This window comes from Crinia signifera, chromosome 4, assembly GCF_055691185.1.
Source record: "Crinia signifera chromosome 4, ASM5569118v1, whole genome shotgun sequence".
Lineage (NCBI taxonomy): Eukaryota > Metazoa > Chordata > Amphibia > Anura > Myobatrachidae > Crinia > Crinia signifera.
The window spans coordinates 291777805-291805566 of NC_139220.1; the positions used below are offsets into that span (position 1 = coordinate 291777805).

General features: G+C 48.7%; 7 protein-coding genes across 7 annotated transcripts; 3 read left to right on the forward strand and 4 right to left on the reverse strand.

Annotated features, from left to right (window-relative positions):
- Positions 1–3265: 3265 nt before the first annotated feature.
- On the reverse strand, positions 3266–3735 carry LOC146072721 (histone H2B 1.1). The gene has a single exon (XM_083179916.1). The coding sequence runs from the start codon at positions 3696–3698 to the stop codon at positions 3318–3320; it is 381 nt and encodes a 126-aa protein (XP_083036042.1). The 5' UTR covers positions 3699–3735; the 3' UTR covers positions 3266–3317.
- Positions 3736–4051: 316 nt separating this feature from the next.
- Positions 4052–4444, forward strand: LOC146073186 (histone H2A type 1). The gene has a single exon (XM_083180371.1). The coding sequence runs from the start codon at positions 4052–4054 to the stop codon at positions 4442–4444; it is 393 nt and encodes a 130-aa protein (XP_083036497.1).
- A 783-nt stretch (positions 4445–5227) lies between these two features.
- Positions 5228–5664, reverse strand: LOC146072722 (histone H3). Its single transcript, XM_083179918.1, has one exon. The coding sequence runs from the start codon at positions 5636–5638 to the stop codon at positions 5228–5230; it is 411 nt and encodes a 136-aa protein (XP_083036044.1). The 5' UTR covers positions 5639–5664.
- A 4868-nt stretch (positions 5665–10532) lies between these two features.
- LOC146072723 (histone H1.11L-like) lies at positions 10533–11237 on the forward strand. Its single transcript, XM_083179919.1, has one exon. The coding sequence runs from the start codon at positions 10569–10571 to the stop codon at positions 11235–11237; it is 669 nt and encodes a 222-aa protein (XP_083036045.1). The 5' UTR covers positions 10533–10568.
- A 2622-nt stretch (positions 11238–13859) lies between these two features.
- LOC146072724 (histone H2B 1.1-like) lies at positions 13860–14292 on the reverse strand. Its single transcript, XM_083179920.1, has one exon. The coding sequence runs from the start codon at positions 14290–14292 to the stop codon at positions 13912–13914; it is 381 nt and encodes a 126-aa protein (XP_083036046.1). The 3' UTR covers positions 13860–13911.
- A 348-nt stretch (positions 14293–14640) lies between these two features.
- LOC146073187 (histone H2A type 1) lies at positions 14641–15033 on the forward strand. The gene has a single exon (XM_083180372.1). The coding sequence runs from the start codon at positions 14641–14643 to the stop codon at positions 15031–15033; it is 393 nt and encodes a 130-aa protein (XP_083036498.1).
- Positions 15034–15821: 788 nt separating this feature from the next.
- On the reverse strand, positions 15822–16243 carry LOC146072725 (histone H3-like). Its single transcript, XM_083179921.1, has one exon. The coding sequence runs from the start codon at positions 16230–16232 to the stop codon at positions 15822–15824; it is 411 nt and encodes a 136-aa protein (XP_083036047.1). The 5' UTR covers positions 16233–16243.
- Between the last annotated feature and the right edge of the window lie 11519 nt (positions 16244–27762).

The window sequence follows — 27762 nt, forward strand, 5'->3', positions numbered from 1 at the left end:
TATATAAACTCAGGATGCCTAAGAAATTAGTCTTTACGCTGGTCTTCACTAGATATCACTAGCACAGTAAGAAGTCTCTATATCTGTCCCTTAGTTATACAATGCTAATTACACAATGTATTTAAATTACTGTGTTTGGATACAATCGTCTGACTTTCCCTTAGAAGGTTGAAACTTTCTATCCTTGTTTTATAATTGTTTGGCTGTAAGCCCAAAGGCAATTAATTCAATGTCCTTGAATTTGTAAACTCCTCAGTGATGTTGTTAGTATCAATTATAGTAACTAAATGGCTGAGTGCCCAGTTCTGTACTATAGTCACTGAAACTTACAGTTAATACTGCTGGTTAGAGACTAGCAATATTAGTATTACAAGTAGCTCCCTATGGATGAGCCCTGGTAGTTTCAGGGTCCTGTCTATATTACTGGTAGTGTTAGGTGTATAGATAAAAGTTCCTTCGCTCACCCTTCCTGCAGCTGTACTGGCTCAAATAAACAACTGTCTCTCTCTCTCTGTCTCTTTCCTCTTCTCTTCCTGCGCTTTGCTTTGATCTGGCTCCTGACTCTGTCCCTGTTCTTGGCTTGCTGGCTGCTCTATAAGTTCTTGGGGCGATAGCCTATTACATCACTCCCCGTCTCCCTCTGGAGGCTGCCTATTATAATAGCAGCACCAGGGTGTAGGAGGATGTGACAGGGACCCTTTGATACTGTGCTTCTTTCACAGGTTGCATAGCACTGAACGGAGGGGGGTAATACTATTCCCCTTGATTGTTGTTCCTCCCTCCCCTGTCCGCGCCTCCTCCCGTCTCCCGCAGGCAATGCCTGGGTGTAGAGGGGCTTGGACTAAGGGTAGGCTCCCTGCAGTAGTCTCTGGCTCTCTCCGGCTGCTAGTGGGCAGGTGGGCGGTGACTTTGGCTGCCGGGCGGCGCTTCTCCCTTGAAGCTGACGAGCCGGTGGGCGGCGGCTTCGGCTGCCGGGCGGTGCTTCTCCCTTGAAGCTGACGAGCCGGTGGGCGGCGGCTTCTGCTGTCGGGCGGCGCTTCTCCCTTCACCTGTCAGCGCCTCTCCTCCCGTCTCCCGCTGGTGGCTGCCTATGATACGGGCAGCACCAGGGTGTAGAGGGAGGCGTGACAGGGCAGCTCTCTCCTGCTGGGCGGCTACAGTGGGTGACGCGCTGACAGCGCGAGGCTCTTACTTCTGTGCTGGGCGGCGGCTTCGTGCTGGGCTGGGCGGCGGCTTTCTTCCGGCCTCTTGATTGCTGATAGGCGGTGACGAAGAGGTGGGCGCAGCTTCTTTCCTTACTGTCGCGCCTCCTCCCGTCACCCGCTGGTGGCCGCCTGTAGTAAGGGCGGCACCAGGGTGTAGAGGGGCTTGACAGCGGCTGCTTACGGCATGTGCAGGGCGGCTCCACGGGCGGGACTCTGTCGGCGACGTCACCGGCTCACTGGATGGGAGGCGTCTTCCGGCTTTATGCGGCAGCGTCTGGTGCAGCTTCCCCCCTCCGGCCGGCACGGCGTCTTCTGCTATGGCACCACTCTTCCTGCTGGACGGCTGTCAGCGCGGCTGGGCTCCCACTTCAACGGTGAGTACAGCCGGTGGCCTCTCTGCCCCCCTCCCGTCTCCCGCTGGGTATCGCCAGTTTTAAAAGCAATCCCAGGGTGTGGAGGGGTTTCTCCGCTGCTGTGGTAGTTGGGGCAAGTACTCCGCCGTCTATGCCACACTCCTCTCAGTGGCCTATTTCCCTCAAAGGCTCTTCCCCAGGCTCATAACTTCTCCTGCTGCGGCAATGTCTTACAGCTCAGTTCACAGTCCTGAGCCGCAAACAGGGAAGTGAGCACTAAGAAGAGGGATCAGCTGTCTCCCTGTCTGGGATCTGACAGCTCCTTTTATACTAGCGCTGGGAGATCAGCTGTCTGGCACGAGAACAGCTGTTCTCCCGCCCTGTCCTCGAGGCTACCCTGTTTCCCGCACATTTGGTGTCCTCGGGGACACTCACTAAACTTGTTTGATTGGCTGTCTATTGCAGGGTTCACTGAGGGGGCAGCACAAGTGCTAGTGCTGATTAACCAGTGTCCATATTATAAGCAATACATTCCACTGTCACTGATGTTTCTTTGTCAAATAAATTAGCCGCAATATACATATATATTAAAGTTTCCTATTAGCCATGTTGCTAACATATATATGAGTCCATGCCACATAGTTTTTGACAGTTTCTCAGCAACAAATACATTTTGGTTACTCAGTCCATGTTGCCATATTGGTATAAGAGTCCATCACACAATATGGCTTTTTTTAGTAAGACAGCTTGGGACTTGTCTCATTATACTCTTAACATATTTACAGCATGAATATGTTACATTATTTTATTTGATTATACATGGAATATATATATATATAGATACATTGTATTTTTTTTTTTCAATATAAAAGTGGGGGATTTGGTGATGACAAATGAGCCACACAATGAGAGTCGCCCAGATATCGGCGGGAAAAATAAAATTCGCAATAAACACCAACATACATTCCCGACTGGTACACCGCTTCTGACAACAATTACAACTACTGTAACGTTTCCCTGGCTCCCGGGCTCGGTGTGTATTTCAACTCTGCGCTCTGAACCTTTTTTTCCTTTTAATCAAGTTTAATACATTCAACGGCGCTGATAATGACCTTAGCCGATTATCGATTCGGAACACTGTTGATCACTGTGTAGGCGTTAGGAACCAAGTGTGCCTAAGCAGGAATTATGTGATCACCCTTAAGTAAATACAACGAAATGGAACCGGGTGTCATAGAAGTGACTCAGTGCAATAGAGCCTGTTACAATAACATACTGCACTTTTCGTTTTGAAAGACAGCGATCCTTTACCAACTGTGTTCCTCGGATATTCTAATATGAGGTTTAAAGTCACCAAATGTTACAATTTAATAATGCTTTGCAACATTTCGATCCAAAATAATTCTTTACATATTCGGCAACTACACACGGGGAACATTGCCGCTCTATGGGTCGCAGGTTTTCTTTTTTTTTTTACAGCAACCAGAGACATCTGCAATGTATGGAATGTAATGACCCTGTCCTACAATTGTACCTAGATCCTAGCATGTGGTAAATAAAGGCTTTTTTTGTGAACCAGTGGGGTTAACAATAAGCTAGAGGGTACGTCCCAAGTCAGTTATGGACATCGGCCTGCATTTTCGCACTCATGCCGAGAGCTTGGACGCGGCACAAACCATCATAGTTACAGCTCGATTAGAGAGGAGGTGGGTGGCTCTTAGAAGAGCCTTTGTGTTGGTGCGGGTGGAAGAAGGGGAAATTACTTGGCGCTGGTGTACTTGGTGACGGCTTTGGTGCCCTCGGACACTGCGTGCTTGGCCAGCTCTCCAGGCAGCAACAGGCGTACGGCGGTCTGGATCTCCCTGGAGGTGATGGTGGATCGCTTGTTGTAGTGGGCCAGGCGGGAAGCTTCCCCAGCAATGCGCTCAAAGATATCATTAACGAAGGAGTTCATGATGCCCATAGCCTTGGAGGAGATGCCGGTGTCAGGGTGCACCTGCTTCAGGACTTTGTACACGTAAATGGCGTAACTCTCCTTCCTGGTCTTTCTACGCTTCTTCCCATCCTTCTTCTGGGTCTTGGTCACGGCTTTCTTAGAGCCTTTCTTGGGCGCCGGCGCAGACTTGGCTGGATCAGGCATTGTAAAGGCAACTCGGTTCTGCACAAAGCTGACAATGTGTCCCGCACAGCGCCAGATAGGCTCTATTTGTAGGCAATATATGCAAACGAGGCCTCGTCATCGCTCGCAACACTATTGGCTGGAAGCATCGTGTGACTGTAGGCGGCATCGAAACCCCTCCTGCCATTTACTGATTGGTGTGCGAATAAACTCGATCTGCATTGGTTAGTTTGAAACCAGACCAATCACAGAGCAAGCGCTGGACCTTTTTGAGTGTATATATAAGAGGAGGGCACTAATAGTATTTCCTGCTCGTACATTCGGCGTGCACGTTTCTTTTCGTTAAGTAAATCTTTTGTATTTGTCAACCGAACATGTCCGGCAGAGGCAAACAAGGCGGCAAGACCCGGGCTAAGGCCAAGACTCGCTCATCTCGTGCCGGTCTCCAGTTCCCAGTTGGTCGCGTTCACCGTCTGCTGAGGAAGGGAAACTATGCGGAGCGTGTGGGTGCCGGTGCCCCGGTCTATCTGGCCGCGGTGCTGGAATACCTGACGGCTGAGATTTTGGAGCTTGCCGGTAACGCTGCCCGCGACAACAAGAAGACCCGCATCATCCCCCGCCACCTGCAGCTGGCTGTGCGCAACGACGAAGAGCTCAACAAGCTCCTGGGTGGGGTGACCATCGCCCAGGGAGGTGTTCTGCCCAATATCCAGGCCGTGCTGCTGCCCAAGAAGACCGAGAGCCATAAGCCAGCTAAGAGCAAGTAACGTGTCTGCCAGATATTTTACCCCACAACACAAAGGCTCTTTTCAGAGCCACCCACCCCGACCTTAAAGAGCTGACTCGTGTATTAGGTAGACCGATTTAGCAGGGCAGGAGTCAAACTGCACCGGAAATCACTGTGCTATTGACACTGGAAAGTACATGGGGAAAACATGTTGATCTGCGAGGTTGCTCCATGTCATATGCCTCTCGTACCTAGTAGTAGACTTGTTACCGTAGCGCTAGATGGTGCCGAAAGAAAAGGGACTCCGAGAACCTAACTTGTACAAACTGCTACCTGTAACGTTCCCTCGTTTATTAAGGTGATGGCCAGTAGTGTCTTGACCGTCTCGTGGAGCTTGTGCCGTCGCCCAGGGAACTAGTCGAAGCTGAAATAAAAGTACTACAGGCTGTGGGGCATTTCATGAAGGAGATCGATCTTCTAGATTTCCGCCGAGGTTTTCACAACATTCTACCCATGAAACACTACTTGGTAGTTTATGCTTAAACTCGTATAGAATGCCTTTGTGGGAAGGACACGGACGAACGTGCTTTTAAACTTCCCTACAACGTGCTCGTGGTTCCCTTTACACGTGATCAACACTACATTTCCACAAGGGAGACCCCTGTGAAGTCAATGCACAAGGACCCCGGGCTACCGCCAGATATAAACATCACTCAAATTAAATATTGTTATGAAACTTCGGCTTCAGCTCGTTTTACAGAAAGATTTGGTGGCTCTGAAAAGAGCCTTTGTGTCGTTGCGTGTACAGGAGTGCCGAATATCTCTATGCCCTCTCCCCTCGGATCCTGCGGGCCAGCTGGATGTCTTTGGGCATGATGGTCACCCTCTTGGCGTGGATAGCGCACAGGTTGGTGTCCTCGAAGAGCCCCACCAGGTAAGCCTCGCTGGCCTCTTGCAGAGCCATGACGGCAGAGCTCTGGAAGCGCAGGTCGGTCTTGAAGTCCTGGGCGATCTCACGCACCAGGCGCTGGAAGGGCAACTTGCGGATCAGCAGCTCCGTGGACTTCTGGTAACGGCGGATCTCGCGGAGGGCAACGGTACCTGGCCTGTAGCGATGAGGCTTCTTCACGCCGCCGGTAGCTGGGGCGCTTTTCCGGGCAGCCTTGGTTGCCAGCTGCTTGCGGGGAGCTTTCCCGCCAGTGGACTTACGAGCCGTCTGCTTGGTCCTGGCCATCCTTGGTTTCTCTGAGAAGGTGTACAAAGAAGAAGAAGAGCGAAATGCATTACCCCTTGCTACAACTCTATTTATACACTGGGCTACGCTGTCATTTGACGGAAATAAAGCCGCCCTTCGTCCTGATTGGCCGTGGCATATTTTATGCAGTTTGAAAAAAAAAAAAAAAAAAACCGCCAAGATTGCCTGTGTTTCCATAAATATAACCCCCCAGAAAATGTTAATTTACAGCGTTGGGACATGTGCCTGTTCAACCAGCAGCAGAGACAGTGTGACGCTTTTAGGTTGGATGTCTCACTTCCGCTGTGAGATCTCAGGCCACACGATCCGGTCACAGCGCAACACATGTAGCTCCTTGTACCCAATGTAGATGTGGGAAACACGCGGTTATGAGAAGCGGCTGCAGCAGAGAACGCGATCACGCTGTCCATCGGCAGGGATAGAGTTGCTTGCAGTACATGTACTTCTCGTCACTATCGCTCGTGGAGTCATAGTATATAGGTATCACTTAATATGATGGCATTCTAATCAGTATATATATATACAGTGGCGCCGGAACGGGGGGGGGCGAGGGGGCAGCTTGCCCCCCCCAAAATTCATGAGGCGCCAAAGCAGAGTGACGCCAGTGCGGAAGCCAGGGGAAGGAGACGTGACGTCTCCTTCCCCTGACTAGTGACCGTCCCATCGCGGCTCACGTGGGCGGGGGCTGACGATGCGGCCAGCGCGCGCCAAGCCCGTCCGCCCTCCCTCCCGCCCGGCGCTGCCCGGCCGTCCTCTCTGCTGCCCGGCCGCCCTCCCTCCCGCCCGGCGCTGCCCGGCTGCCCTCCCTCCCGCCCGGCGCTGCCCTCCCTCCCGCCCGGCGCTGCCCAGCCGCCCTCCCGCCCGCAGAATCAAGGAGCCGCCCGACCACCCACCAAAGAGGTGAGCAAAATTAAGGAGCTGCCCAGCCTTCATTGGCCCTGTATTATCAGCATTGTCCCTGTATTCATTACAGGGACAATGCTGCCAATTCAGGGACAATGCTGGCAATACAGGGACAATGCTGGCCTGTATTGCCAGCATTGTCCCTGTATTGCCAGCATTGACCCTGTATTGTCAGCATTGACCCTGTATTGCCAGCATTGTCCCTGTATTGCCAGCATTGACCCTGTATTGTCAGCATTGACCCTGTATTGCCAGCATTGACCCTGTATTGTCAGCATTGACCCTGTATTGTCAGCATTGACCCTGTATTGCCAGCATTGTCCCTGTATTGCCAGCATTGACCCTGTATTGTCAGCATTGACCCTGTATTGCCAGCATTGTCCCTGTATTGCCAGCATTGACCCTGTATTGTCAGCATTGACCCTGTATTGCCAGCATTGACCCTGTATTGTCAGCATTGACCCTGTATTGTCAGCATTGACCCTGTATTGCCAGCATTGTCCCTGTATTGCCAGCATTGACCCTGTATTGTCAGCATTGACCCTGTATTGCCAGCATTGTCCCTGTATTGGCAGCATTGTCCCTGTATTGCCAGCAGTGTCCCCGTATTGCCAGCATTGTGCCCGTATTGCCAGTATTGTGCCCGTATTGCCAGTATTGTGCCCGTATTGCCAGCATTGTGCCTGTATTGCCAGCAGTGTCCCCGTATTGCCAGCATAGTGCCTGTATTGTGCCCGTATTGCCAGCATTGTGCCCGTATTGCCAGCAGTGTCCCCGTATTGCCAGCAGTGTCCCCGTATTGCCAGCAGTGTCCCCGTATTGCCAGCATTGTGCCCGTATTGCCAGCATTGTGCCCGTATTGCCAGCATTGTGCCTGTATTGCCAGCAGTGTCCCCGTATTGCCAGCATAGTGCCTGTATTGTGCCCGTATTGCCAGCATTGTGCCCGTATTGCCAGCATTGTGCTCTTATTGCCAGCAGTGTCCCCGTATTGCCAGCAGTGTCCCCGTATTGCCAGCAGTGTCCCCGTATTGCCAGCAGTGTCCCCGTATTGCCAGCAGTGTGCCCTTATTGCCAGCATTGTGCCTGTATTGCCAGCAGTGTCCCCGTATTGCCAGCAGTGTCCCCGTATTGCCAGCAGTGTCCCCGTATTGCCAGCATTGTGCCCGTATTGCCCTGTGTATAATGCCCATGCATATATGCCGCTGCCCTGTGTATAATGCCCACGTGTATATGCCGCTGCCAGTGTGTATAGTGCCCGGGGGTAACATATAGCAATTTAGGGGGCGCCAAAATGAGATTATATCTTGCCCCCCCCAACCTAAAAACGTTCCAGCGCCCCTGTGTATGTGTATATATATATATATATATATATATATATATATATATATATATATATATATATATATATATATATATATATATATATATATGTGTTGTCTGAACAACGTGCGCATTTTACAGTAGTAAAAGGATGATCATCATGCGACTATTGGAGCATTGAGGTGACCAGTTATGTTCTGGTGACCTTTACAATCTAGGTCTCAGATTTCATATTGACATTAGCTTTCGAATTAAGCACAATCAGAACTGCAGCGTGCATCCAAAGCTATTTGATACAAATGAGAAACAGAGACTATTTTATTGTACAACTGTTACAAATGTATGGATAAGTTGGAAACATTAGTGGACACAATTTCTACCAAAGTATCACTTTTTGACCACATCCTAAATACTCATATGGGAAAGTACATTTGGAACAAAGAGGACTATTTTGTATCTGGATAGTAAGGGAGGTTTTCAAGAAAGGGTTTCTCGGTGGATATAATAATTTAACTACTTGACTTGGGTCATAGCGTTTACCATCAATAGCATCGTTCTGTTTTCGTTACTAGATTATATGTATCTTCACATAATTCTTTATTTTGCAGTACATTTTCCGTGGACTTGAAATGATCTCTCTGTCATATCACAATGTATCGGAACTCTCCTCACCTTTATTTATCTGCTCCGATGCCCTCTGGAATTCCGTGACATTTGCCAATATCAGTCAAACAGCGGCTCCCAGTCTTCTCAACGATAAACATGGTGTGGGGACTGGGGGTATTGGCGATGGACCAATTACAGATACAAACACAGTCAGAAGATCATTTGGGGGTGCAGTTCCAACATGGTTACTAGACCTGTGAAAATTAAGCTGTATTTCTTCCGCAACCGTCTCCAAAGGTTAAGCAGTCAACATCTTTTGTCAATATGACAGGGAATTTTCTGCGCTTCAACCCTAATGAATTAAAAAAAAAAAGAGGATATGTGTTGGTTTAATACATAAATAAACCAACACATATCCTCAGTTTTTTTAATCCATTAGGGGTGAAGCGCAGACAATTCCCTGTTGTATTGGCAAAATTCACAGGCCGATCACCTGTTCATTTCTAGAAGCTAACCTCGCACCAACGCACTTAGCGCAGTCTCACAAAACCCCACCTGCAAACATCTTTTGTCAGACTGTTAACACGTTCAAAATGATGACATGTTCAAACTATTTAGCATGTCGATTACATGTAAATAATATATCACTTACACAACAAGTAAGGGGGATAACTACGGTGTATCCATGGTACGGATTTCTAGTTTCCTCACCTGTTCTCCTGTTTCCCAACGCAACCGTTGTTTGGCCATCATGTTTTGTCCTCTATATTTTCCCTAATTGCAAGGCCCTAAAGTGGAAGGTCATCAGGCTTAGCTCACATTCTGCTTCCTACCATCTACATCTCCTAATCTGATCTCCTGACTGCCACTACTGTTTGAGTATGGCGCTCCTGGCATGCATTTTGGGATTAAAACACGCGCTGCAATATACTCATGCTCCGATTCCAACTCTGTCTTCAACTGTTCAAATGTAAATATATATAAATAAAAGTTGTTGTTGTGTAAATCCATTGTAAATATCCCAGAATGAGTTTGGACCAACCCGCAGGCAGCAGGATGGAGACCTCCGTTAGGTTAAAAATAAAGGGCCTTGCGGTCTCCAAGAGCTCTTATGGAGTGTGGATGTCGGCTAACCTCACTGCTAGGTGAACAATGAATGCTGTATGTAACAAATGTCTGGCACCCTGGTCATGTCAACGTATTGGACAACTCCTCATATTGGAGTTTTTCCACATAAGTTTTTAGTCCACAGGTCTGGGACCAAAGCATGATCTGAGCTTCCGACAAAAGGAACATCATTCCTCTTGGCTAGAGGTTTTTTTTTCCTAGCAGAAACAAAGACATCGTACTAGCTGTATTGGTTATTATAACATCATTTGTGGAGAGTGCCAACCGGACTACCTACAATCAAAACAAAAATCCCAGCAGCTGAGTCTAGTAGGCATTCTGACCTTGTCATAGTAGCTTCATTTCTTTAGACAAGAGTGCCAGTACCTTGCTGCCACCTGCCTGTGTTATCCTACTGTGTGTACAGGAGCTCACACACCATCTAAATGTGTTTTAATATGTGCCCTGTCCTGCACCGAGTCTTCCGCAGACCACCTTTGTCATCACCAGGACCAGGAGTAGGCAAAAAATTCCCGAATGGACATATTCGACTCACAGAAGAAGAGAGATGTGTTCCATGCTAGGCTCATCTAGCCTGGTGCGGGAGAGCTGCCACTGGCTAATCCTGGCCTCCTTGTTACCGACTAAACTAGCAGTGGCCATACGGTGTTAGGGGGGATCTTGAAGTACGAGGGTGGCTGAGAGAGCCGGTCCTCTGTCCATCTTATGCTATAGAAAACTCTCTTTTTCTGCGCTAGCGAAACACAGGGTGAGAGCAGATCGTCACAAACTCATAACACAGGGAAGGGTTCACACGCCTGCTTGTTCCGCCAATGGGAGCACAGAACGCTCAACTGTAAGGGAGCCAATCACAGCACATCAGGCAGGTTATATAAGAGACATCAGCAGATTGGGGCATTGCGATTTAACTACTATACCGCATTTTTTTTCTGCTGTTCCGATTCCGTAAGATGGCAGAGACTGCACCCGCCGCCGCCGCTGTCCCTCCTTCAGAGGGCGCAGCCAAAAAGAAGAGGCAGCCAAAGAAGGCTGCTGGAGGAGCAAAGAAAAGCGCCAAGCCATCTGGACCCAGCGTCTCCGAGCTGATTGTGAAAACCGTGGCCGCCTCCAAAGAGCGCAGTGGGGTTTCTCTTGCTGCCCTGAAGAAGGCTCTTGCTGCCGGAGGCTACGATGTGGAGAAGAACAACAGCCGCGTGAAGCTGGGCGTGAAAAGTTTGGTCACCAAAGGAACTCTCACCCAGGTGAAAGGCACCGGCGCTTCCGGCTCCTTCAAGCTCAATAAGAAGCAGGCGGAGAGCAAGAAGGTCGCCCAGACGTCTCTGAAGCCCAAGAAACCTGCTGCAAAGAAAGTGGCCAAATCCCCGAAAAAGCCCAAGAAAGCTCCGAGTGCAGCCAAGAGCCCGAAGAAGGTGAAGAAACCCACAAAAGCGGCTGTTGCCAAAAGCCCAAAGAAGCCTAAAGCGGTGAAGCCGAAGAAGGCGGCCGCCAAGAGTCCTGCCAAGAAGGCGGCGAAACCCAAAGCCGCCAAGAGTCCGGCCAAGAAGGCAGCGAAACCCAAAGCCGCAAAAAGCCCGGCCAAGAAGGCAGCCAAGCCCAAGAAAGCTGCGGCAAAGAAGTAATGGCTAAGCAGACGCATCCTCGCTCCCTCCCTTGTTCTCCCCCAAAAGGCTCTTTTCAGAGCCACCCACCCTCTCTCGACAGAGCTGTAAGCGCGCGGTGTGGCCTGATGGCTGCGCCCTTCAGTAGGTAATCAACAGTCAGCGATGCCAGCCTGTTCCAGTGTGCCCATTCAATTCAGTCACTACACAGTTCTACAGATATGCTGGAAAGTGGGATTAATAAAAGTTACGTACCAGCTCTCTTTATTTATTAACAGTTTCATAGCGCAGCAAGTTTTTGTGCGCTTTTCAAGTGAACACAGTGATACCCAAAAAAATGGTATCTACAGACAAAGGTCGGAGGGGAACTTATGCTTTGTGCCGCACGCTGATACCTAGAAGTTGATATGCACCTTTCAACGATTGGCTGAAAGTGGAGCCATTACATTTTTCAAAAATCCCGCTGATTAGTCCTGCCCACTTTCCAGGGGCTGAAATCACTGTAAACCGTGGCACCATACATCCCAGCCGGTTCTGCCCTAAATCTTCTGTAAGGGCAAGCTCAATCTGTGGCAGGGAAGGTGTGCGATTCACCACTATAGAACTCTCTAGCTCAGCATCGTGTTTTATTATCCCCAGCTGGAATAACTGCAGCAAACCGTGTGGTGCAAGGCTATATACGGTAAATAGTTCAGTAAATCGCAGAGAAGGCGGACTGGATCATTCTTCAATCTGCTTTCCTCGTGCCCCTTTTAAAACACAATTCTCTGTAAAAGTTATATGCTGCTGTGCAAGTGGTCGCTAAGCAGCAGGGTTTATAGTGTAACCTTTTCAACAAATTGCGGGTTGCGAAACTACACGTTCACCGACACTAGACTAGAACCACTGCATCTGCCACCCACCTCACTGTCAGCATCCACTAGCATATCCCTCTAGCGTGAGGGGACGAATCAACCCGGCACATAGCCACGTTACATAGGGAGGTTGTAACAGCGCTCTCGTAGAAAAGATGGGTGGCCCTGAAAAGGGCCTTTGTGTGTGCGTGACTGCACGAGATGCGCCTGAGAATTTAACCCCCGAACCCATAGAGAGTGCGGCCCTGGCGTTTCAGAGCATAGACCACGTCCATAGCGGTCACGGTCTTCCTCTTGGCGTGTTCGGTGTAGGTGACGGCATCACGAATCACATTCTCCAGAAACACCTTCAGCACTCCACGAGTCTCCTCGTAGATGAGTCCAGAGATACGCTTAACACCCCCTCGCCTAGCTAGACGACGGATGGCGGGCTTGGTGATGCCCTGGATGTTGTCACGAAGAACCTTCCTGTGGCGCTTAGCGCCTCCTTTGCCAAGCCCCTTTCCGCCTTTGCCTCTTCCAGACATTCTCAAAAATCTTGCGATCAGTAGGAATAAGCAAAAGCTCTGTCAGCCGGCTTTTATCAACTGGTAGAGCGGACCTGATGGGTGACTTGCACTTAAAGGCGGAGTCGTGGCTCGCCTTGCCTTTCCTTCATAATCACACCCCTTTTTTTATTGTTTTCATATCGTTCATTACTAGAGTATCTTATTTTATGTTTAGATTTATATTAATTGCTCCTTTGGTATTGTTTTCTTCGTTAATAACTAGTGTATCGATTGAGCTTGATTAGAGAACTAAACCACTCCGCTACGTTGTGGTGAATATTTGTATTGATGCAACGTAATGACCCAACGACAATAGTTGAATTTTTATTTTTTTTATTTTATTTGATTATACATGGAATATATATATATATATAGATACATTGTATTTTTTTTTTTCAATATAAAAGTGGGGGATTTGGTGATGACAAATGAGCCACACAATGAGAGTCGCCCAGATATCGGCGGGAAAAATAAAATTCGCAATAAACACCAACATACATTCCCGACTGGTACACCGCTTCTGACAACAATTACAACTACTGTAATGTTTCCCTGGCTCCCGGGCTCGGTGTGTATTTCAACTCTGCGCTCTGAACCTTTTTTTCCTTTTAATCAAGTTTAATACATTCAACGGCGCTGATAATGACCTTAGCCGATTATCGATTCGGAACACTGTTGATCACTGTGTAGGCGTTAGGAACCAAGTGTGCCTAAGCAGGAATTATGTGATCACCCTTAAGTAAATACAACGAAATGGAACCGGGTGTCATAGAAGTGACTCAGTGCAATAGAGCCTGTTACAATAACATAATGCACTTTTCGTTTTGAAAGACAGCGATCCTTTACCAACTGTGTTCCTCGGATATTCTAATATGAGGTTTAAAGTCACCAAATGTTACAATTTAATAATGCTTTGCAACATTTCGATCCAAAATAATTCTTTACATATTCGGCAACTACACACGGGGAACATTGCCGCTCTATGGGTCGCAGGTTTTCTTTTTTTTTTACAGCAACCAGAGACATCTGCAATGTATGGAATGTAATGACCCTGTCCTACAATTGTACCTAGATCCTAGCATGTGGTAAATAAAGGCTTTTTTTGTGAACCAGTGGGGTTAACAATAAGCTAGAGGGTACGTCCCAAGTCAGTTATGGACATCATCCTGCATTTTCGCACTCATGCCGAGAGCTTGGACGCGGCACAAACCATCATAGTTACAGCTCGATTAGAGAGGAGGTGGGTGGCTCTTAGAAGAGCCTTTGTGTTGGTGCGGGTGGAAGAAGGGGAAATTACTTGGCGCTGGTGTACTTGGTGACGGCTTTGGTGCCCTCGGACACTGCGTGCTTGGCCAGCTCTCCAGGCAGCAACAGGCGTACGGCGGTCTGGATCTCCCTGGAGGTGATGGTGGATCGCTTGTTGTAGTGGGCCAGGCGGGAAGCTTCCCCAGCAATGCGCTCAAAGATATCATTAACGAAGGAGTTCATGATGCCCATAGCCTTGGAGGAGATGCCGGTGTCAGGGTGCACCTGCTTCAGGACTTTGTACACGTAAATGGCGTAACTCTCCTTCCTGGTCTTTCTACGCTTCTTCCCATCCTTCTTCTGGGTCTTGGTCACGGCTTTCTTAGAGCCTTTCTTGGGCGCCAGCGCAGACTTGGCTGGATCAGGCATTGTAAAGGCAACTCGGTTCTGCACAAAGCTGACAATGTGTCCCGCACAACGCCAGATAGGCTCTATTTGTAGGCAATATATGCAAACGAGGCCTCGTCATCGCTCGCAACACTATTGGCTGGAAGCATCGTGTGACTGTAGGCGGCATCGAAACCCCTCCTGCCATTTACTGATTGGTGTGCGAATAAACTCGATCTGCATTGGTTAGTTTGAAACCAGACCAATCACAGAGCAAGCGCTGGAACCTTTTTGAGTGTATATATAAGAGGAGGGCACTATTTCCTGCTCGTACATTCGGCGTGCACGTTTCTTTTCGTTAAGTAAATCTTTTGTATTTGTCAACCGAACATGTCCGGCAGAGGCAAACAAGGCGGCAAAACCCGGGCTAAGGCCAAGACTCGCTCATCTCGTGCCGGTCTCCAGTTCCCAGTTGGTCGCGTTCACCGTCTGCTGAGGAAGGGAAACTATGCGGAGCGTGTGGGTGCCGGTGCCCCGGTCTATCTGGCCGCGGTGCTGGAATACCTGACGGCTGAGATTTTGGAGCTTGCCGGTAACGCTGCCCGCGACAACAAGAAGACCCGCATCATCCCCCGCCACCTGCAGCTGGCTGTGCGCAACGACGAAGAGCTCAACAAACTCCTGGGTGGGGTGACCATCGCCCAGGGAGGTGTTCTGCCCAATATCCAGGCCGTGCTGCTGCCCAAGAAGACCGAGAGCCATAAGCCAGCTAAGAGCAAGTAACGTGTCTGCCAGATATTTTACCCCACAACACAAAGGCTCTTTTCAGAGCCACCCACCCCGACCTTAAAGAGCTGACTCATGTGTAATAGGTAGACCGATTTAGCAGGGCAGGAGTCAAACTGCACCGGTAATCGCTGTGCTATTGACACTGGAAAGTACATGGGGAAAACATGTTGATCTGCGAGGTTGCTCCATGTCATATGCCTCTCGTACCTAGTAGTAGACTTGTTACCGTAGCGCTAGATGGTGCCGAAAGAAAAGGGACTCCGAGAACCTAACTTGTACAAACTGCTACCTGTAACGTTCCCTCGTTTATTAAGGTGATGGCCAGTAGTGTCTTGACCGTCTCGTGGAGCTTGTGCCGTCGCCCAGGGAACTAGTCGAAGCTGAAATAAAAGTACTACAGGCTGTGGGGCATTTCATGAAGGAGATCGATCTTCTAGATTTCCGCCGACGAGGTTTTCACAACATTCTACCCATGAAACACTACTTGGTAGTTTATGCTTAAACTCGTATAGAATGCCTTTGTGGGAAGGACACGGACGAACGTGCTTTTAAACTTCCCTACAACGTGCTCGTGGTTCCCTTTACACGTGATCAACATTACATTTCCACAAGGGAGACCCCTGTGAAGTCACTGCTCAAGGACCCCGGGCTACCGCCAGATATAAACATCACTCAAATTAAATATTATTATGAAACTTCGGCTTCAGCTCGTTTTATAGAAAGATTTGGTGGCTCTGAAAAGAGCCTTTGTGTCGTTGCATGTACAGGAGTGCCGAATATCTCTATGCCCTCTCCCCTCGGATCCTGCGGGCCAGCTGGATGTCTTTGGGCATGATGGTCACCCTCTTGGCGTGGATAGCGCACAGGTTGGTGTCCTCGAAGAGCCCCACCAGGTAAGCCTCGCTGGCCTCTTGCAGGGCCATGACGGCAGAGCTCTGGAAGCGCAGGTCGGTCTTGAAGTCCTGGGCGATCTCACGCACCAGGCGCTGGAAGGGCAACTTGCGGATCAGCAGCTCCGTGGACTTCTGGTAACGGCGGATCTCGTGGAGGGCAACGGTACCTGGCCTGTAGCGATGAGGCTTCTTCACGCCGCCGGTAGCTGGGGCGCTTTTCCGGGCAGCCTTGGTTGCCAGCTGCTTGCGGGGAGCTTTCCCGCCAGTGGACTTACGAGCCGTCTGCTTGGTCCTGGCCATCCTTGGTTTCTCTGAGAAGGTGTACAAAGAAGAAGAAGAAGGGCGAAATGCATTACCCCTTGCTACAACTCTATTTATACACTGGGCTACGCTGTCATTTGACGGAAATAAAGCCGCCCTTCGTCCTGATTGGCCGTGGCATATTTTATGCAGTTTGAAAAAAAAAAAAAAAAAAAACGCCAAGATTGCCTGTGTTTCCATAAATATAACCCCCCAGAAAATGTTAATTTACAGCGTTGGGACATGTGCCTGTTCAGCCAGCAGCAGAGACAGTGTGACGCTTTTAGGTTGGATGTCTAACTTCCGCTGTGAGATCTCAGGCCACACGATCCGGTCACAGCGCAACACATGTAGCTCCTTGTACCCAATATAGATGTGGGAAACACGCGGTTATGAGAAGCGGCTGCAGCAGAGAACGCGATCACGCTGTCCATCGGCAGGGATAGAGTTGCTTGCAGTACATGTACTTCTCGTCACTATCGCTCGTGGAGTCATAGTATATAGGTATCACTTAATATGATGGCATTCTAATCAGTATTTATCTATATATATATATATATATATATATATATATATATATATATATATATATATATATATATATATATATATATATGTATGTATGTTGTCTGAACAACGTGCGCATTTTACAGTAGTAAAAGGATGATCATCATGCGACTATTGGAGCATTGAGGTGACCAGTTATGTTCTGGTGACCTTTACAATCTAGGTCTCAGATTTCATATTGACATTAGCTTTAGAATTAAGCACAATCAGAACTGCAGCGTGCATCCAAAGCTATTTGATACAAATGAGTAACAGAGACTATTTTATTGTACAACTGTTACAAATGTATGGATTAAGTTGGAAACATTAGTGGACACAATTTCTACCAAAGTATCACTTTTTGACCACATCCTAAATACTCATATGAGAAAGTACATTTGGAACAAAGAGGACTATTTTGTATCTGGATAGTAAGGGAGGTTTTCAAGAAAGGGTTTCTCGGTGGATATAATAATTTAACTACTTGACTTGGATCATAGCGTTTACCATCAATAGCATCGTTCTGTTTTCGTTACTAGATTATATGTATCTTCACATAATTCTTTATTTTGCAGTACATTTTCCGTGGACTTTAAATGATCTCTCTGTCATATCACAATGTATCGGGACTCTCCTCACCTTTATTTATCTGCTCCGATGCCCTCTGGAATTCCGTGACATTTGCCAATATCAGTCAAACAGCGGCTCCCAGTCTTCTCAACGATAAACATGGTGTGGGGAGGGGGTATTGGCGATGGACCAATTACAGATACAAACACAGTCAGAAGATCATTTGGGGGTGCAGTTCCAACATGGTTACTAGACCTGTGAAAATAAAGCTGTATTTCTTCCGCAACCGTCTCCAAAGGCTAAGCAGTCAACATCTTTTGTCAATATGACAGGGAATTTTCTGCGCTTCAACCCTAATGAATTAAAAAAAAAATGAGGATATGTGTTGGTTTAATACATAAATAAACCAACACATATCCTCAGTTTTTTTAATACATTAGGGGTGAAGCGCAGAAAATTCCCTGTTATATTGGCAAAATTCACAGGCCGATCACCTGTTCATTTCTAGCAGCTAACCTCGCACCAACGCACTTAGTGCGCAGTCTCACAAAACCCCACCTGCAAACATCTTTTGTCAGACTGTTAACACGTTCAAAATGATGACATGTTCAAACTATTTAGCATGTCGATTACATGTAAATAATATATCACTTACACAACAAGTAAGGGGGATAACTACGGTGTATCCATGGTACGGATTTCTAGTTTCCTCACCTGTTCTCCTGTTTCCCAACGCAACCGTTGTTTGGCCATCATGTTTTGTCCTCTATATTTTCCCTAATTGCAAGGCCCTAAAGTGGAAGGTCATCAGGCTTAGCTCACATTCTGCTTCCTACCATCTACATCTCCTAATCTGATCTCCTGACTGCCACTACTGTTTGAGTATGGCGCTCCTGGCATGCATTTTGGGATTAAAACACGCGCTGCAATATACTCATGCTCCGATTCCAACTCTGTCTTCAACTGTTCAAATGTAAATATATATAAATAAAAGTTGTTGTTGTGTAAATCCATTGTAAATATCCCAGAATGGGTTTGGACCAACCCGCAGGCAGCAGGATGGAGACCTCCGTTAGGTTAAAAATAAAGGGCCTTGCGGTCTCCAAGAGCTCTTATGGAGTGTGGATGTCGGCTAACCTCACTGCTAGGTGAACAATGAATGCTGTATGTAACAAATGTCTGGCACCCTGGTCATGTCAACGTATTGGACAACTCCTCATATTGGAGTTCTTCCACATAAGTTTTTAGTCCACAGGTCTGGGACCAAAGCATGATCTGAGCTTCCGACAAAAGGAACATCATTCCTCTTGGCTAGAGGTTTTTTTTTCCTAGCAGAAACAAAGACATCGTACTAGCTGTATTGGTTATTATAACATCATTTGTGGAGAGTGCCAACCGGACTACCTACAATCAAAACAAAAATCCCAGCAGCTGAGTCTAGTAGGCATTTGTAATCCCCATCTAGTGAGAATAAGCATATACAGTCACGCTGATTTGTACCTCCAGAAAACCCCATTGTATTAAAAAAAATGGTGTTTGGGACACGTTGGGGACGCATACGTGTATGTGACGCTGCATGTACTTTTGTATTGAACATTTCCATCACCCGGTTTCAAGGGGTTAACGGATTTGTGCACCTCTGATGGAGAAGGAATAAAGTTTCCTGGCACGCGAGTGGAGCGGGAAAACAGGAGCAGCGCGAGGAGTAGGCTATAAAAAGGGACAGCCGTTAACGCCGGAGGTGCAGAGTGACGGAGGGAGAAGGAGAGTTGGCAGAGCTGCGCAGCATAGGAGCGAGTGGACAGCGGTGCTGAGAGACTTACCGAGGATCAGACGCATCCCGAGGGGACTCCGGCTGTTCCGACGCTCAACGCTGAGAGACGGCATCCATCATCCCGGCGGCGAGTTCCGGAGAGGGGCGGCAGCGTCACGGAGAGGCGGGCCGCAGCGTCATCCTGGGAGGCGGCGACGAGGCGTCACCAGGGCGGTGACGGACCAGGCCCTGCAGAGTGAAGCAGAGGAGAGCAGGGGAGTGGTGAGTGTTACATCCACCCCAAATACAGTCAGACACCTCCTAGGGCCAACCCCTACCACACACTCAGCAGCCCAAACTGTAGCAGCCATATCCAGCCTCCAGCTTACCCCCTCCCAAGCAGCCTATCAGCAAGAGAGGAGAGTTTTACAGAAACAGTGACAGGTGCTCCCTGTCAGGCGCAGTGCCGATAAGAGAGACTGCCAGGTTAGGATCCTACAATAAACTGAGCTCCATACTTCAGCACTGATAGACAGGTTGTTGGACAGAGACTAATTAGCTGTCTGTGAAGTTAGGAACCGCGCTGTTATTGTAGTTCACTCCACTGCTGCAGGATTCAACTCTTCTTTATTCTACAAGAGTCAGCGCAACCAAAGAGTCGCAGTGTTAATTAGTGGCACCATTGAATTAACCTTGTAAACAGGGAATAGCGAAACCCGGCCCTTCTGGCCTGGGGAGGCTAACAGGAGACAGAATACCCTGTAGAAACGTGCCAAATAAGCATAAGCAGTGGGGCAACAGGGAGACAACTGTGAGGAGCGGTAGCCATAGCAACCACAACTGTATTACCTGGAATGGAGAATACCTCCCCTGATCGTAGGGCTGCATCTTTCTAGTCAGATTTTGTTCAGATTGGATAAAAGGGTAGCAGTGCACCGCAGCTACTCTAACAGCCAGGGAGTAAGGACCTCAGCCCATTGTAACTGTCTAAAGGCGCAGTATTGGGCTAAACCCGGCTCCAGCCAGGGGACGCCCCGCAGGAAATCCTGTGACTACTGCATCAGTATACCCACAATCCTATAATTTCTACATGCTGCAGTGGGATACAACTGATCGATTATAACCCAATTCACCAACTCACCAGAGACTTAAGAATAGAACCGCATTCTTATTGCAGGTAGACTTGTGGGACTTGGATTATTTAGTAATCACCTAAAGGGGATAACAAGCGCTTGTTAATCTTATTGCAAACACTGTGGTAGATATAGATAGAGTTAAGATATTATTGCGCAATAATAGAGTGGCAGTATCCGTGATATATTTATTTAACGTATACAGTAAATGAAATAGCTTGATCTAAAGCAATTGCAGCATCTGTTCATAGGAACCCTGATTATTGCCACTAAGTATTTGTATTAATTGCATAATTCTGTTTCAGTAAATACGGTAAGGTGTTATGTTTGTTTAATTGAGGGAAACGTGACGGAAGGAGAGTCGCAGAGAAGGAATTCATGTTCCGGTTTAATAAAAACAATTTGTGTAAAAACAATTTGTGTATTGTATCGCTTAACTAATGTGAAGACTTGTTACTGTGCATAGCTGATGTTCCGAAACAGCACTTGATAATCTGTAAACCCTATATTTATTGCTTGGAAATGTTGGAATAAATTCCTTTAAACGCTCTTGTGATTCTCTGTGAAGAAGCTTTCACCTGTAGATAAAAATAGTACTTACCTCTGAGTTCATCCGAGTGGACATCCAGGAAGAAGTGGGACCTGTAAGTTCCTGAAGTTTACATTTGGCGTCGCACGAACAGGATCCGACCGGGAAAATGGCGGACGAAGAAACAAAGAGAGAAAAGGCAGCAGGAAGCCAAGGACAGCAGGAACCACCGGTGGTAGCTAGCTCCTCATCAGATCCTATACCTGGCCCAGTCGGGGCTGGCCCTCTGGCGGACCCTGCGCTTGGTCAAGGGGGTGCCACGGGTGGAAGTACAGTTACCATGCCATACTACTTTGGAACCCCTTGGTTACCCACCTATTCCGGAGAAAGTCCAAGAAAGGAGACTGCTACATTCACGGATTTTAGGAACAAGATGAGATCCATACTTAAAATTTACACACTGACAACACAACAACATGTAGAGATTGTGATGGGACAACTGAAAGGGGAGGCTTTACGGGAAGTGTTGTCTTGGCCAGAAACCGAGAAAGAAACCGCGGAGCACGTGTTTAAGAGGTTATCTACCACGTTCGAGATCACGCCCTTATCTGAACTTAAGTCCAGGTTCTACGCGAGAAGACAAAAGCCCACGGAGAGCTTACGAGATTTCGCCTTAGGTGTACTAGAGGCCTACCAGGATATTAATGCCGTCAGTAGCACAGAGATCGTAGACGTGGACAACACGCTGATCAGCCGCCTCATTGAAGGAGTTCATTGTGGCAATATCAAATCTCAGTTGAAACTGTTACGACTGCAGAAGGTGGGAGTCTCCTTCTTAGATTTCAAGGAAGAGGCCATCAAGTTGATTGGAACAATACCAAAAGCAGACTTGTCCTTCCCCGAACTCCCTGGCTACCAGGAAAGGGTTGCAGGCGAGGAGAGCGCGCACCTAGAGTCGTCTGGGCGTGCCCGAAGAATGCCCCCAGCTGCTCAGTATGGGCAAGTCCCCGCCCCTGATCTACGAGGACAGCTGGAAGAATTATCCTCTGAGATGGCCCACATGAGAAGGGATATGCAGAGACTGGCCAATAAAGGGTCCTCAGGGAGAACTGAGGGTAATTGGCGCTCCGGGCCCAGACGACCCCGAAATGACTGGCAGGGAAATGGCCAAGGAAGACGAGCTTCTGACCAGTTCGACTCGCAGGGCAGACCGATCTGTCGGAGATGTGGCCGGGCGGGACACGTCGAAAGGGTTTGCAGGGAAGAGGAGAGTTTAAACGTGCCAACCCCGAGGATGGAGGCCGACCCTCGGGGCCCACCCCTTCAATAGGCCACAAACCCCAGGGCTGGTGTGAACAGTATATTGGACCCTGCCCCACCATATCAGTCAAAATTGGGGGCATACCGTTTTCCGCTACACTCGATACCGGCTCTCAGGTATCCACCATTCAGAGTGAGACGTATCGACATTTCTGGGGCCTAGACCACCCTGAACCACCACCTCCAACCTGGATGAGACTGTTGGCAGGGAATGGCCTTGACATCACATGTACTGGCTACTGTGAATTTGAATTTCAAGTAGGACCAGCCGTCCTTTCCAAGCAGGGGTTCATCATTACGGACGTCGCCGATCCCACCGTCCCAGACGTCATCATCGGCATGAACATTTTGGCGCATTGCCCAGAGGCCCTTATTGAAGCTTTAACCTTTAGAGTCCGACAAGTACCACAGCCATTAAAGCCACCCCTACAGAGAGTGATCAGAGTCCTCCAGGCGCAGCGCAGCTTCTTGAATGCAGAAGGAAATGTGGGAAAAGTCAAGACCACCGATCCAAAAGCTATACTTCTCAGGCCAAATTCCGAGACTGTTATTTGGGGCAAAGCCAGGTGTGGTCCCTCGGGAAGACCCTATGATGCTATTGTGGAACCCTGTGCTGTGCCCAGTCGAACGGATATCATCATCGCTAGGGCTCTGGTGACGGTGACAGATGGCCGAGTCCCCGTGCGGATTCTGAATCCCCACGATTACGTCGTAAGACTTCATCGGAATTATACCCTTGCCCAATTATCCTGGGTTGACTTTCCGGACATCTACGACTCCGTAACCTTGAACCTGATGCAGGCCGAAGAGGACGCAACCACCAGAGTAGCAGAACAACCGTGGTGGAAGGAAATTCAGATAGGGGATGAACGAACCCCTGAGGAACTCAAGGAAGGCATACTGAGAGTCATCAAGGAAAATGCAGCCACTTTCAGCAAGCATTCCGCCGATTTCGGGAAAGTGGAAACGGTTCGGCATCATATACCCACCGGGGATGCTGCTCCCATTAAAGAGAGATATCGCCCCATTGCACCCGCTCTGTACCAACCCGTTCGGAAGTTATTGGAGGAGATGAAGGCCTCAGGGGTGGTGCACGAGAGCCACAGCCCGTGGGCGGCACCGATCGTGATTGTAAAAAAGAAAGATGGAAATCTGCGTTTTTGTATAGATTATCGTAAACTTAATCAAATAACACACAAAGACGCTTACCCGTTGCTGCGTATCGAAGAGTCGCTTACCGCCTTGAAAGCCGCCACATACTTTTCCACACTCGATCTCACGTCTGGATACTGGCAGATCCAGATGGCTGAGGAGGACAGAGAAAAAACGGCATTCACCACGCCCATGGGACTCTATGAGTTCGATCGCATGCCCTTTGGGTTATGCAATGCCCCCGGAACATTCCAAAGAGCAATGGAACATTGTCTAGGCTACAGAAACTTTGATATGGTATTACTTTATCTGGACGATATCATAATCTTTTCTGAAACATATCATGAACATTTAGCCCACCTAGACGAAGTTTTCAAACGCCTGGCCGAGTACGGATTGAAAGTCAAACCTGCTAAATGCCATCTGTTAAAAGAAAGTGTCAAATATTTGGGGCATGTCGTTAGTGCCGCTGGCGTGGTTCCTGACCCAGAAAAGATTGAAGCTATCAAAAATTGGCCCGTGCCTACCAATGTAAGGGAGGTACGAAGCTTCCTCGGATTTGTGGGGTATTACCGCCGATTCGTACAAAACTTTGCCCAGGTGGTAAACCCCATTCATGAACTGTTACGTGGAATCGACAAAAAACATACCAGTAAACATCTGGCCATTCAGTGGACCGAGCGGCAACAGAAGGCGTTTGAAGCATTAAAGGAGCTCATGACCAACACGCCCGTGTTGGCATATCCAGACTTTAATCAGCCCTTTATCCTGTACACGGATGCAAGCTATTTGGGGTTAGGAGCGGTTCTGTCTCAGCGACAACATGGCCAGGAGCGCATCATTGCCTGTGCCAGCCGAAGCCTAAAAAAAACAGAAAGAAACGACGCTAATTACAGCGCCTTCAAACTAGAGTTACTGGCATTGGTGTGGGCCGTGACGGAGAAATTTGAGAACTATTTGTTTTCCACCCCATTCGTGGCATATACCGATAATAATCCCGTCGCTCACCTTTCCACCGCACAATTGGGAGCGTTAGAGCAACGGTGGTACTCCAGATTGGCCAACTATAACTTCACCATTAAGTATCGGAGTGGAAAAAGTAACAGCAATGCCGATGCCCTATCCCGGATGCCTAATGAGGAAAGCCTGGAGGAAAATGAGGCGGATGCATGGGAGGATCTAGAGATGCCCGCCTTCTATGCCCTACTCGCCTGCAAACATGAGCCCCGGTCTCGGCCCCAACTGGTCTGCACTAGCAATGAGATCACTCTCGATGATACCGCTGCAGAGGCTAAATGGGAACAGATACAGCAAGACAGCTCCGTGTTCCAGGAGTTACAAAACTTGTTATCCTCTAGGCGAGGTTGGAATAAGGAGGAACGTCAACAAGCTGAGCCTGAGCTGATCCAGTTGTGGAGACAGCGGGATAAAATTCACTTTCGGAGAGGCCTGTTAATTCGATCCACTGTTCATCCTAAGACTCACTTGCCCGTCACACAGATTCTTATCCCTTGCCGGCAACGAGATGTTGTTCTTCGTGCCTACCACGATTGTTCTGGACATTTCAGTACTGACAAGATGGAAGCCATTATTCGCCAGCGGTTCTATTGGGTGGGCATGAAGCGAGACATAGAGGAGTGGTGTCAGCGATGTTCCGCCTGCGCGATAAAGAAGCACCCGTCCAAGACACAAAAGGCCCCTTTGCACTCCATTCTCAGCCATCAGCCCTTGGAGCTCATCTCCATTGACCACGTGAAACTTGAGCCCAGTTCCAGTGGATACCAATATGCGATTACCATCATCGACCACTTCTCGAAATATGCCGTGGCCTTACCCGTTAAGAACCTATCTGCCAGCACCACGGCCGAAATTGTATGGAGAGCGTTTGTGCGACCCTATGGGTACCCCAAAAGGATCCTAACAGATCAGGGACCAGCATTTGAATCCAAACTCTTTCAGGAGCTATGCCGGCTATATGGATGTACAAAACTACGCACTACAGCCTACCACCCGCAGGGAAATGGGACCTGCGAGAGAATGAATCGCTCTCTCATCAACATCTTAAGGACAATACCTGAGCCTGAAAGAAAGAATTGGCCCGTCCTGCTACCCGAAATCACATTTATCTACAACAACATGGAGCACAGCACCACCGGTTTCACTCCGTATTATTTGCTTTTCGGAAGAGAGGGGAGGTTACCCGCAGATCTCGAACTAAATGTCCCTTCTGAGTTTAGTCCAGAGAGACTGCCCCCCAGTGACTGGGTACAAGAACATCAGAAGAGGTTACAGGCCGCATACAATCTCGTGGAACAGTCGACTAAACGATCTCAACATCGGCAGACCCAAGGTTATAACGAAACTGCTAAAGCCGAACCGCTACACGTGGGAGATTTGGTCTGGAAAAGAGATAATCGGCGTCATAGCAAGTTGGATCCCTTCTGGGAAGAAACTCCGTACCGAGTGATAGACACTTTAAAAAGCGACATCGATGTCTATCAGGTGCTCAAAGAAGGTGCAACTGCGGCTACCAACGTTCATCGGAATCAACTCAAGAGATGTTATCAATCCGAAACTGATGAAAGAAACGTCCAGCGGACAAGTGAAAGCCCGAATTCGACAAAGGAAATGGATGACCAGCGATTCTTTCAGGAAATGCTGCAGATGTTCTGGCCCATCTACGGAAGCCGGGTTGTCAATTCCCCTGATGTTAACCCAAACCCTGTAATTGAAATTGCTCATGTACACCCCAGTAGGGAAATTGTTGATCCCCTGGGTGAGTCCGCTGTCCTGTCCTCCGGACCCGGGGTGGATCAAATAGAGGGCGCGGGGGACCGGACAGCCGGCGAGCCTGTCGGATTGAGAAGGTCCACCAGGACCACGAAAGGGGTTCCACCCCGCCGATAAGATGATTAACTGCATAATCTTATAGGCACCTATTGTGCATTCAGCAATAGTATGCATTGTTAAAATATGTGCTGGAGGACCAGCAAGTTTCAGCGGGGGAGTGTGTAATCCCCATCTAGTGAGAATAAGCATATACAGTCACGCTGATTTGTACCTCCAGAAAACCCCATTGTATTAAAAAAAATGGTGTTTGGGACACGTTGGGGACGCATACGTGTATGTGAAGCTGCATGTACTTTTGTATTGAACATTTCCATCACCCGGTTTCAAGGGGTTAACGGATTTGTGCACCTCTGATGGAGAAGGAATAAAGTTTCCTGGCACGCGAGTGGAGCGGGAAAACAGGAGCAGCGCGAGGAGTAGGCTATAAAAAGGGACAGCCGTTAACGCCGGAGGTGCAGAGTGACGGAGGGAGAAGGAGAGTTGGCAGAGCTGCGCAGCATAGGAGCGAGTGGACAGCGGTGCTGAGAGACTTACCGAGGATCAGACGCATCCCGAGGGGACTCCGGCTGTTCCGACGCTCAACGCTGAGAGACGGCATCCATCATCCCGGCGGCGAGTTCCGGAGAGGGGCGGCAGCGTCACGGAGAGGCGGGCCGCAGCGTCATCCTGGGAGGCGGCGACGAGGCGTCACCAGGGCGGTGACGGACCAGGCCCTGCAGAGTGAAGCAGAGGAGAGCAGGGGAGTGGTGAGTGTTACATCCACCCCAAATACAGTCAGACACCTCCCAGGGCCAACCCCTACCACACACTCAGCAGCCCAAACTGTAGCAGCCATATCCAGCCTCCAGCTTACCCCCTCCAAAGCAGCCTATCAGCAAGAGAGGAGAGTTTTACAGAAACAGTGACAGGTGCTCCCTGTCAGGCGCAGTGCCGATAAGAGAGACTGCCAGGTTAGGATCCTACAATAAACTGAGCTCCATACTTCAGCACTGATAGACAGGTTGTTGGACAGAGACTAATTAGCTGTCTGTGAAGTTAGGAACCGCGCTGTTATTGTAGTTCACTCCACTGCTGCAGGATTCAACTCTTCTTTATTCTACAAGAGTCAGCGCAACCAAAGAGTCGCAGTGTTAATTAGTGGCACCATTGAATTAACCTTGTAAACAGGGAATAGCGAAACCCGGCCCTTCTGGCCTGGGGAGGCTAACAGGAGACAGAATACCCTGTAGAAACGTGCCAAATAAGCATAAGCAGTGGGGCAACAGGGAGACAACTGTGAGGAGCGGTAGCCATAGCAACCACAACTGTATTACCTGGAATGGAGAATACCTCCCCTGATCGTAGGGCTGCATCTTTCTAGTCAGATTTTGTTCAGATTGGATAAAAGGGTAGCAGTGCACCGCAGCTACTCTAACAGCCAGGGAGTAAGGACCTCAGCCCATTGTAACTGTCTAAAGGCGCAGTATTGGGCTAAACCCGGCTCCAGCCAGGGGACGCCCCGCAGGAAATCCTGTGACTACTGCATCAGTATACCCACAATCCTATAATTTCTACATGCTGCAGTGGGATACAACTGATCGATTATAACCCAATTCACCAACTCACCAGAGACTTAAGAATAGAACCGCATTCTTATTGCAGGTAGACTTGTGGGACTTGGATTATTTAGTAATCACC